The sequence below is a fragment of the Diceros bicornis genome, chromosome 3 (assembly GCF_020826845.1).
Source record: "Diceros bicornis minor isolate mBicDic1 chromosome 3, mDicBic1.mat.cur, whole genome shotgun sequence".
Lineage (NCBI taxonomy): Eukaryota > Metazoa > Chordata > Mammalia > Perissodactyla > Rhinocerotidae > Diceros > Diceros bicornis.
Genome location: NC_080742.1, coordinates 89462735 through 89474819, shown reverse-complemented (window position 1 = coordinate 89474819; position 12085 = coordinate 89462735). Strand labels below are relative to the sequence as shown.

The 12085-nt window shown below is 41.6% G+C and overlaps 1 gene segment (V, D, J or C); it reads right to left on the bottom strand.

The window, feature by feature from the left end:
* Positions 1 to 5117: 5117 nt before the first annotated feature.
* LOC131400187 (T cell receptor beta variable 5-5-like) lies at positions 5118 to 5704 on the bottom strand. The segment is given in 2 exon segments: positions 5118 to 5521; positions 5626 to 5704. Coding segments are annotated over 2 exon segments (483 nt in total).
* Between the last annotated feature and the right edge of the window lie 6381 nt (positions 5705 to 12085).

Genomic DNA, 12085 nt, shown 5'->3' with positions numbered 1-12085 from the left:
GTGGGGAAAGGATGAGATGAGGAAGTCACTGAAGCCCACAGTGGAGAGAAGAATGTGGGGGTTTTAGATTGTCAAGGGAATCTTCATGTATCTCACTAAAGATGCATTTTCCTTTCTGTAAGCAAAAATAGAGAGCTGCAGAAGAGAGAACCAGGCAGCTAAGGATGTTGGGGTGACCTCTGGTCAGGCTGAGACTGGCGTAGGTGTGGACTTCCGCACTGAGGGTCATATCGCCCACTACTGGAAGGGCCCATGCTGGCAAGAGCTCTGTGACTCCTGTGGAGGCAGGGGCTTCCTGGGGTTTGGGCCAGGTCTCATGAGTGCAAGGCAGCCTCAGTCTTTCTAACTACCCTTTATGTGCTGAGAGGAGGCGGCTGTGCAGCGCTGTGGAGTGACTGTGGGCGTAGAAGTACGCAGATGTCTGGGAGGGAGTAGCAGACTCCAGCGTGAGGGGGGATCCTCTGTATTTGATCTAGAGACACTGTACCCATAGGGGGCTTCTCCTTTGTCAGTGCTGCCAACAACCATTTGAATGATGGAGCAGCATCAGCCCATGTCCCAGTTCTTGTTGATATCCATACATATAGTCATGGTTCTGAGTCTGGTGACATCTTAGAGTCACCCTCTTCCCTGTCCCTGTGATCTTGTGTGGGCTCTGAGTGATTCCAACACCAGCATCCATGTGTCCTGTAACAGAGAAGGGCAGAGCCTGATGTCACTCTAAGAGAAAGGCTTGCTTTAAGGTCTTGGGAATCCCAGAGAAGGAACCCACCTGTGACCAGTACTCACCTGTCCACAAGTGAAACAAAGAGCCACACAGAAGCAGATCCTGGTGCCCATTTCAGATCCAGGGCAGAATCTTGTGTTTTTCAGCTCTGTTTTTTGGAAATAGAACTTGGGCTCTCGGTGACTCAGTGATGTCAGTGTCCCCAACAAATGCTTGGGCTGCAGAGCTAACCTGCCACGCCCCTTTCCCATAGGAACAAATCAACTATTTACATACATACACAATTGAATGTGTAATGGAATGGGAATAATTTGTAAGTCTGTTTTTCAAAGAAATCCTATAATTATATACACTATTCCCCTCACGTTTAGTAAGGAAATTTGTTCCTCTATGCATATTTTATTCCCATAATGATACAGTTCCTTATTTATGTGCTGTTCTAATTTTTCATAATATTTCTGTTGACCAAGAAACATTCTCATGACAGTCCTGTTACTTTTGTGAGTTCTCTACTCAAAATTTGCCCCCCAAAACCTTTTACTAGTTTTTTCTCTCTGCCTAAACTCTGGATAATTGAATGTCTACAGAGATCTTCTCATTTAAAAGGACCACTTGACATCCAAAAAGTTTTCAGTATCAAGCGAGGATCTTTGGAATTTGGAGAATTGTTTTACGTTGTCTCACAGTTCACTGACTGACGGGAGCCCTGCCATCTGTGCTCAGGTCTCTATGCTCTCATGGGCAAGATTCCTCCCTTTGTTTCAGATGTGGCCAGAGAGAACCTGACCACTTAGGCCCTGATATTGTGCTTTCTGTGAAAAAGAGAGGAAGCTCCTTAGTGATGTGGATGAGATATTTACCTACAAGTACACATGTCTGATGCCTCCAGGGTCACAGGGAAATGTTCTGTCTCCCTTCAGAAGGTCTTGCACCCACCAAATGGAAGAACATTCATTGAATCATAAATTTGGACTGGTCAATACCAGTCCATACTGTTATTTTATCCACAGGTCATATCTCAATGTGAGGCTTCCCTATTTCTGTGACTGCGTATCTTGGTGTAATCTGGATGGGTAATTCCTATAATCACACAGCAGTGAGAAAGGACACCAAATCAGAAATCAGAGACAAGAAGGAGGCTGATGTAGCTCCACATAGAAAGCCTCAGGACTGGGCCCTGGCAAACCCAAGAAGGGCTTTTCCATCTACGCCCAGGACTCACTTAGTTCCGGGAGACCAAGAGCCACACAGCAAAGGAGACTCCTGCCCATGGTTGGGTCAGTGCAAAAAAGGGGAGTTTTTCAGCTTGGACTCACATTCTCTGGGGAGGGGTACATGGAATCCCAGAGATCTGAGGACTGTTCTCATAATAAGGTATGATGTATCCATACTGTTAGTATTCTTAACAATATCCTAATTGCTTTAGGGAGATAAGCACTTACCAGGAACATCTCTTTTTAAATTTATTTTTAAATTATTAATTATCGAGTCACAAATTTGATCCTGCAGAAAACATACACCTAATCTCGAAGCTTTATGTTCTTTTGTTTGTTTTTGTTTTTCTTTTGCACTGGTGTTTTCCAAGCACCTGGAACAGTAGCTACACATGGAGGGCGGATTGAGCATGAAGTCAGTGAAGAATAACTTCAGGCCTTCTCACTTGCACAAGACCTTTCCAAGACTTTAAAAAAAATATTCTGTTCTCTTTTTGAAAATGTACCCTAAATTTTTATAAGCTTTAGGCCCCACTAATCCCGGGTCTACTCTGCACCTGCATCCAATATATGTTCATTGAATGAATGAAGAAAGGAATAAATAGTTTTCTGAGTCAGGGCCAACTCTGCTTCTGTAAACATAACCCTAGTCCGCACAGTTACAAATATGTTCACAGCTTTAAGGGAGCAGAGACCCACGTGAGTCTGTTGGGAATTCAAAATAACCCAAAATGAACTGGGAAACAATTTGTTCATGTATGTTATCATAAGACTTTTTGAATGAATGAATGACAATATGAATGAAAGAAAAATGGCTGTCCCTTCCACAGGGAAGGGTCTTCCGATGGCCACGTTATTCTCTCACTGTCATAGTTTAGGCTGCCCCCGGAGGCAAAATCTGAGACCAGGACTTAGGTGCAAGTAGTTTATTTGGGAACTGATCCCAGGAAGCAGGAGTAACAGAGCAAGGAGAATGAAAAAGGAAAAGAGAAAAGCAGGGTGAAGGTGTAACATTGAAGTTGTGCTAGGGCAACAGATGGATTCCGTTAGAACCATCTGAGAAATGCATGGAATGCCTTTGGAATTACCTGTGGAATGCAGAGGCTGGAGCTTTTCTCCCACCAGCAGTGTTAGCACCCTGCAGCTCTGGCTGCCCTCCTGTGCAGGCCAGGATGACTCCTATGACATAGAGAAAGCCCTGTGCCAGAAAGCAGAGGGACTCCTGGAATGCATATTGGGGGAGAGGGGGGCGGTCAGCACAAGGTGAATAGACACAGACCTGGATGTAACCGTCCACTTCAGCTGAGGCTGAAATCAGAGGTGGCCCAAGGATGTGACGGAAGGCACTAAAGACTTCTCTAAGCTGGTCCCTCTTCAAATGAAACTGTCCTTTCATCTACCATATCTTTTGTGTGATCGCTAATTGCTCTGAAGCCAAAACTTTCTGGAAGCACCACATTTTCTTGCATATGAGACTTAATATCAAACAGGAAGTGCTGTCATGGGTCACATTTTCATTTTCCTTTAAGAAGCAACTCTTTGTAGTTAATTTCCATCATATATTATCAGCAGACTGTATTTGTATTTCAGATGACTTTGTGTCTGGAACATAGGTGAGTCAGGCAAATGTCATCCTCACCTGCCTTTGATCCGGAATTGCACATAGTAAACAATTGTGCTAGACCAGAGATTTGTCAGAGAGTTAATAGGGAACTAAGATTTCTTGAGCCTATACTTTGTATTAGGCAATTTGTTTTGTTTGCTTTTGCAAAATCTCCGCAACACACATTTTATTGGCCTCACTTAACAAATGGGAAAACTCAGATAAATATTTTTCAAGTCACCAGCCTGAGGGGTGTCAGAATATGAACAGACTGAGGTCTCTGAAGTCAGAGCTCTACCCTCTTCAGCGTGTAGCCACCCAGGTGAGAGATGTTGTGCAAATGATGTGTGTCAGATCCAGGGTTTCTGAAAGGGACTTCTGGGTCAGTGTTCCAATTCTGAAGACGTCTCCCTCTAACTGAATGCAGGAGGGTGGGATGATCTAAAGTATAAGGGACAGTCAGGATGGCCTGTTTGAGTCCCAGGTGCAATGTTTGTTAGCTGTGCCTCCTTTAGCAAATTATTCAAACTCTCTAACAATCAGTTTTTCACTCTAATGTGGATAAATTTTTCTACATCATGTGGTTCTTAAGAAAATTAACTGAAATACTGTACTTAAGTATATGGCCCAGAGAAAATGAGCACTAACTAAGGGAATTTTCTATAAGTTCACTTAAAAGGAGTAGAATTAAAGCTGTCTGTGATCATCAATAAACTTGTAACTGCAGGCTGTAAATGTCTACACCACACGTTTAATACCAGTGACTCTCAGCTGTTTCCCGCAGTTCTTGACCTGGGCAGAAGTAGCAATTCAAATTTTCTGATCGAAAATGGTGGACCTGAGAGCAAGCTGCAGTTTTCGGAGACCTTCCCTCCTCCAGGCCTTCCAATGGTTTAGAAGCACGAATTCTCTGTTTTAACTCCCATTCTGCTTGAAATTCCTAGAGGGCTTCTATTTTCCTTGGCTGATTCCTCTGAGAGTCTGGAAATGCCCCTAGTCCCTTAGCTCCTGTACTAGGGGTAAACATGGCCCCACTCTACATGAAACCATAACGGGACAAACACACATTCTCTGGCTTGAAGTTATATGTCCTAGAAGGTGGCAGGCAATAAGCTATAGCAACCATACACCATGATGGGTGACCTCCCCGCTACAGCTCAGCTGGTCTTGAAATGCCAGAGACAGCGCTCTGCTACATCTTATTGACCAAGGCAAGGGGAACACCATGGAATTTTAGGGGAACATTGACCTTGAAGGCATGGAGATGTAGGCTTGACTCCTGCCTCTGAAACTTTAAATATGAAATATTTGGGAAGCCCATGAGCTACAGCTTCCTATCTATAAAATGGGATACTGAGATCTGGTCATCTATAAAGTGGGCATACTGATGTCTATCTTGCATTAAAACACATAGAGTTCACCCGCACTCCAGCACAGAGTAGGAACTCCTGCCATTTGCTAGGAATTGGAAGGTAATGGAAGAGATGGGAGAGCAATCAGGTAATCCGGAGCCCAAATGTTCAGGAGAGAGCTGGCTGAGCTCAGCAGGGCAGAGAGAAGTGTTAGAAAAGAACTAGAAGCAACCTTGGCACTTGGATAAGCTCCCCTCCCCTCCACCATCACATCCTTGGCTGGGACAAGAAGGTTTCAGTAGAGAGAGCCAGTAACTCTGGAGGGCTGTGCCTGAGCTGCTGGCACAGACATACAAGGCTGAGTCTTCCAGCTCCAAGGAGCTCATGTCCAGCTCAGAGCTGTAGTCACTGAACTGCTGAGCTGAGAAGCGATCAGGAATGTTTCCTTTATCTCCCTGCACCTTTTCAAAATACTCAACGAGGAACTGTGGACCTTGCCCCAGAACCTGCTGGAACCAGCTAATTCTGTTGTGTCCAGAGCTGGGATAACACTTCAGAACAGCCTTTCCCCCTCTCCCTCTGATTAGATGTCTTGGGGACTGGATGACCCCAGCATCCACTGGACCTGTGGAGAAAGGAGACAGAAGCTGGAGACCTAGTACAGGAAGGAGTCTGATACTCCAGCAAGTCAAGGGTTCAAGGGATGTCCCATCCGAACTCAGGACTCACCTGCCCCCAGCAGACAGAGGGCCACACAGCAGAGGAGCCAGGTGACCCTGGAGGACTCAGGCAGGACAAGACGGGGCATCTCCTACTCAGGGCTCTGGCCTCCTGGGTGGAGAGCAGATGTTTTGCTCCTCCCTTTTCTCCCTTTGGAGGGCTTGCCTGTGATGTCACTTTGGATGTCACTCTCCTTGTGGGATCCTGCAGGCACCCTGCATCCCCTGAACAGGCTCCGCTGATCCAGGCCTTCCCTTCTCTGTCTAGCTGCCTAGTGAGCAGGGGGAGCTGGCTGTGCTGAGCTAGGCTGGGCAGGGTCCATCCCCCCACAGCTTCCCTAGTGTCCTCAGAGCAGGTGCTCCTTTCTCTCTACCTGGCTTGGATTATCCAGGCTGCCCCACTGAAGCCTCATCACACTCTCCACCAAATGTAGGCTCCAAGAGGGGCCGTACTCCATGCAAGGTGAAGTTCCTGGCTCCCTGCTGTGACAAACACACCTGCATGTCAGTTCATGTGAGAAGACTGTGATCAACCCTTCATATGCTAGCACTAACTCTGATTCACCAAATAATCTCCCTGATTCAGGGACCAAACCAAGACTGTCTCTGCCTTAACCCTCTCTCTCCCAAAGCCTATCAATGGTTCACTCAGTGGATCCACAGCGCCCTCACATGGCAAGTGTGCAGTAGCCCTAATGACACTGCCCAAGCAGGCGGGTACTATCTACATTAGGAGTCAAGATTGACCAGGAGACAGCACAGCTCTTGCTGATTTGATATTTATGTGTCTCAAGCTCACCCTTTGCATGTGTTCATGAGGGGGATATGAAGCAAACATTTTTCCAAAAAGACAATAAAAATTCTAAATCTCATCCATTAGTGTTCTAGGAAAGGGGATACTAGCCAGTCATTAGATGCCAGCTGTTCTGGGGAGGGGTTGGGATCTTGGGCAAAGAGCTCTCTTTAAGGAAAGGCAATTCTTGGAGAGGGCTGAGGGTGGAGTTCTATCAGCAAAAAATCATCCAAGCTGCTGGGGAAATAAACCCATCATTTCCATTAAGAGGGAAATTCTTACTTGTATATCTTCCTTTTTTGAACAGCGTGCTCAAATCTTTTCCTCTTTTTTAAAAAATTTATTTGTCTTTTTTTTTAAAGCTTCAGTGCATCATTGTTTATTCTAGTTGTTAGTTTGAATTACCTGTCTTTTCTATCCTTGATTATAGGACTTCTTTATATTATGGATACACTTCCTTTCTCACCTATCTATCTATCTATATAATTTTCTTAATATCGTTTGATGAACAGAATTTTTAAAATTTTGGTAAAGAAAAATTTACTTTTTAAAGATTAGTATATTTTTTGTCCTCTTTAAGAAGTCTTTGTCTACTCCAAGGTCGTAAAGAGGATTTGCTATGTTTTCTTTCAGAAGCTGTATAGTTCAGAAGTTTTATAGATCATTGAGAATGTGATCCATCTCATATAAATTTTTGTTTATGGCAAGGGTCAACATATTTTTCCTGTAAAGGGTCAGATAGTAAATATTTTCGGTTTTGTGCACCATGCAGTCTCTGTCCCAACTACCCAACTCTGCCATCGTAGTGCAAAAGCAGCCAGAGGCAATACGTAAATGAATAAGCACCACTGTGTTCCAATAGAACTTTATGGATACTGAAATCTGAATTTCATATAAATTTCATATGTCATGAAACATTATTCTTTCATTTTTTTTTTAACCATTTAATAATGTGGAAACCACTGTTGGCTTCTTGGCCGTATACAAACAGGCTGAGGCCAAATCTGGCCCGCGGGTCTTAGTTTGCCCGCTCCTGGTTCATGGAGTGAGATGAGGATTGAGATCCATTATGTTTCCATGTGATATGCAATTTCTCCAGCACCATTTGTTGAAAAGACTATTTTTCCCCTCTCTGTGCTGCTTTTAGTGTTTGATCTAGGGGTTACAATATGCATTTTTAACTTATAGTCTACTTGCCGAAATGTTCTATTAACCATAGGTTTTTCACAAATGCCCTTTATTAGGGAACAAAGTCTCTAAATACTCCTAATTTGCTAAAAGTTTTTATCAGGAATGGATACTGGATTTTATCAAATGTTTTTTGAGCATCTATAGGGATTATCTTATGATTTCTCTTTTTTTGGTATTTGATGTGGTAAATTACATTGACAGTTTTTTGTGTGTTATACTGAATGCAGTTTACTGAGATAAACTCTCCTTGGTCATGATGTCTTATACTTTTTAGATGCTGTTGGATTCAATATACTGGATTTTAAAAGGATTATGAATCTGTATTCATGAGGGATATTGCTGTGTAGTTTTCTCTTCTTCTAATACCTTTGTCAGATTTGGGTCCATAGCAGTGCTGGCCTCAGGATGAGTAGGGGATTATTCCTATTGTTCAGTTTTCCCCCTAAGTATGGCTTTAGTAGCATCCTACCAATTTTGATACATCATATTCTCATTTTTATTCAGTTAAAAACCCTTTATAATTTCCCTTTTGATTTGTTCTTTCGCCATGTGCTATTTAGAATATTGTTATTTTATCCAAATATTTGGGATTTTTCCAGAGATCTTTCTGCTTTCTAATTTAGTCACTCTGTGGTCGGAGTACACACTTTGCATGACTTGAATTCTTTTAAATGTATTGATACTTATTTTATGCTCAGAGTCTACAGCCCATCCTGGTACATGGTCAGTGTGCCCTGGAAGAGACCATGTTTCTGCTGCTGTTGGGGGAAGTATTCCATCAACGTCCATTAGGTCAAGTCAGTTGATAATGTTGTTCATGACTCCTATATCCTTACTGATTTCTTTTTTTTTTTTTTTTTTGTCAACTTGTTTAATCAATTACTGAGATGTGTTGAAATGTCAGACTATAATTGTGGATTTGTCTATCTTTCCTTCCAGTTCTACTCGTTTTGCTTCAGCATTTGAAGCTCTGTTTTTAGATGCATAATCTTTGTGATCGCTATGTCCTCTTGATAGATTGGCCCTTTTATCATTAGGATGTGACCTGCTTTGTCCCAGACGATTTTCTCTGCTCTGAAATTTACTTCATTTGATATTAATATTGCTACTCCAGCTTTCTCTTGATGAGTGTTAGCATGGTCCATCTTTTCCATCCTTTTACTTTTTACAATCTGAGTCTTTCTAGTGTATTTTTGATAGTTAGCATATAGTTGTTTTTCCTTTTTCATTCAACATCATAGTCTATACTTTTTAATTAGGGCATTTAGACTATTTAGGTTGGATGTGATTATTATCTGGTTACACTCAGGTCTACCATCTTGCCATTAGTTTTCTATTAGTCGCATCTCTGCTTTGCTCCTTTTTCTTTCTTTTTTACCTTCTTGTGGATTAATTGAGCATTTTTGTAATGATTAATTTTATCTCCAGTGTTGGCTTATTAGCTGTGACTCTGTTTTGTCATTTTAGTGGTGGCTCCAGGGTCTGTAGTTTACATCTCCATTTGCACAGTCTACCTTCCAGCAATGCTGTACTACTTCCTACAGATTATAAAAACCTTTCAGGGTGTGATATTTATCCATTTATCTCCTCCCTTTCTTGCTACTATTGTCATACATTTCATTTTTACATATATTACAAACCCCACACTATGTTGGAATTACTTTGATGCAAACAGCCAATTACCCTATAAAGAAATTTAAATGTAGAAAACTTGCCTTTGGGCAGTTACACACTAGGCTACCTGAAGTGATCCCACAGCTCACTGATGCCCTTTTCTTTTCTCCCTGTGTTTCATTATTAATTGTTTACTGTTACTTCTTCCACTGTATTAGTCTTTTCTTCTGTAACATCTAAGCTGCTGCTAATCCCATCCAGTGTATTTTTTATCACTGAAATCTATTTTTATCTCTAGAAGTTTGTTTTTGATATTTTTATATATTTCCCATCTCTACTTGACTTTGAACATGTGGGATACATTATGATAACTGTTTAATACCTTTGTCTGCCAATTTGTCACTTTGGGATTTGCTTCTGTTCATTGATTAATTGATTTTTCTCTCCATTATAGATGATATTTTCCTGCTTCTTCGCATGCCTGTAAACTTTCATTCCATGCCAGACATTGTGTATTTTACATTTATGGGATGCTAGATATTCTTTTACTCTTATTCATATTCTTAGTTTTGTTATACGATTCAGTGAAGTTACTTGGGAACAAAAAGCAAAAAATTACTAGCAGGCATTTTTTTCTTGAAGAATTTGATAAGCTGATGCTACCATATACGTGAAAAATACGAAGGGTCAAGAACGCTTAATAAAAAGGAAGAAAGCTTGAGGAATTAGACTACCAGGTATCAAGAACTATTATAATCTATGATAAATAAAACAATGTGTTATCTATGCAAGAAGTGACAAAACAGACAATGTAACAGAATAGAGATCCAAGAAAACAGACCCACACATTTACAGTGACTGATTTATGATAAGAGTGATATTATAGAATGATGAGGAAAATATTATCCTTCAACAAATAGTATTAGGTCAAGTGGATAACCACGTGGAAAAATATAACTTGATCCCTTCCTCATTTCATATACAAAGAATTAATTCCATTTGCTTAAAGATCTAACTGTGAAAGTTTTAAAATATAAATAATTTAAAGGAAATATAAGAAAACATGATTATTTTGAAATAGGCCAAAACTTCCTAAATTAGACACCAAAATACAAAATGCAAACCAAAAAGGGGAAAAATGGAATGATTTGGGATTAAGAATTTCTTTTTAGCAAAAGACATCAAGAGACTGAAAAGTAATCCACAGAGTGTCTGTGTGTGTATGTGTGGGCACGCGTGTGCATGCCAACTGACACTCTCGTTTACCTCAGATGAGACTAAATTTGTACAACTACTTTGGAAACTCAAAGAATTCTAAATGGTCAATATATTTGTCATTCAGATCTTCTTTGAGTCAGTTCCCTTTAACACCTTCTCAAGTGGGGTTACTTTTATTAAACCCAGCTTAATTTAAATTTCTATTAAAAATAGACTAGAGAAGAAGGAAGATAAACACAGAATGACTGCAGGATTCTTAAGAGAAATAAAAAAGTGATATATGGACGTGCTTAATGTGCATTACTGTGGGTGACAATTGCTTCTGGATAATTGATTTCAACGGCAATTCCTACTAAGCATTTTCATTTATTTACTTTGAAGGCTGGTAGCTGCCTGTGGCCTTACAGGATTCTGTATTGGTTAGCCTACACCTGGACATAGTGTTGTTTGAGTTAGGGACATTCAGTAATAGGAGTTTATTATAAATGTGCTGAAACTTTATAGTTTTATGAGAGAATCTTTCACTATACCTGAGACTAAGCTCTGATACTCAGTCACAACTGTAGAATCTTGAACTGTTTAAAAGAATCCCAGAAATCCATAAGCCACAATTCTTACCACCCAACATTCTCTGTTCCAGTGTTTGGAAGGGTATTCCTTGACCTCCTCCTATCAGAAGAACATCAGATCCCAACGCACTTGTTCCCCTTGATGAGGGAAGAGCAGGGCGACTCCTTTGTCAGAATTCTGGGAGTGGTGAGGAGAGGTGAGCACATGAGGGTTTGTGGAGAGGAAGGAGGTGACTGTGCCACTCTGTGGCTGAGCTGCTGGCACAGAGAAACACGGCCGAGTCCCCCTGCTCTACTCGCTGGATCTTCAGAGTGGGGTAGGATCCCTTAGGCCTCTCAACAGAGAACCGATCATTAGGCATCCCTGATGTGTCTGATGCAAAATCATCCTGAAAATAAGTCAGAAACTCCAGGTTCTGTCCCAGTTCTCTTGGCACCAGTAAAGGCGGGTATGTTCGGAAATAGGATCACACCTGAGAGCTACATCCTGTCCTCTCTCTGTGACCCTGTGCCTGAGGGACTGGGAGACTCCAGCCCCTATGTGATCTGTGGAGATAGAATTTGGGAACAGAATGAGGAAAACAATTTAATCATCACATTGTAATCATCACACACACACACACACACACACACACACACACACACTGAAACTGCTTGGTTTTCTGAGGACTCACCTGCCCCCAGGAGACAGAGGGTCATGCAACAGAGGAGCCTGGTAGCCATGGCAGGGTCAGGGCAGGAATGGGAGGTTCATCGGGTCAGGGTCCTTGTGAGCATGAGCAGAGGAGGAGAGACATCCCTTGTCCCCACAAGGCACTTCCCATAGTGACATCACTGAGCCTCTGGATTACCTGATATTAATTAATTAATTACATCTAAGATGACAGCAACTCTGATGACATTACAACTAAGATGACAGCACTGTTCTATTACGTACCATCAGGAAAAATAATTAGTCACTCATAATCAGAAATGTTAAAAGGTGCAAACTTGTGAAGCACAGAATTCATGAAAAATGGTAATTCAAGAGTGGATTTAAATATACACTGATTCTGTTAGGTTCCTTGGGTGTCACCCCTCAGAGC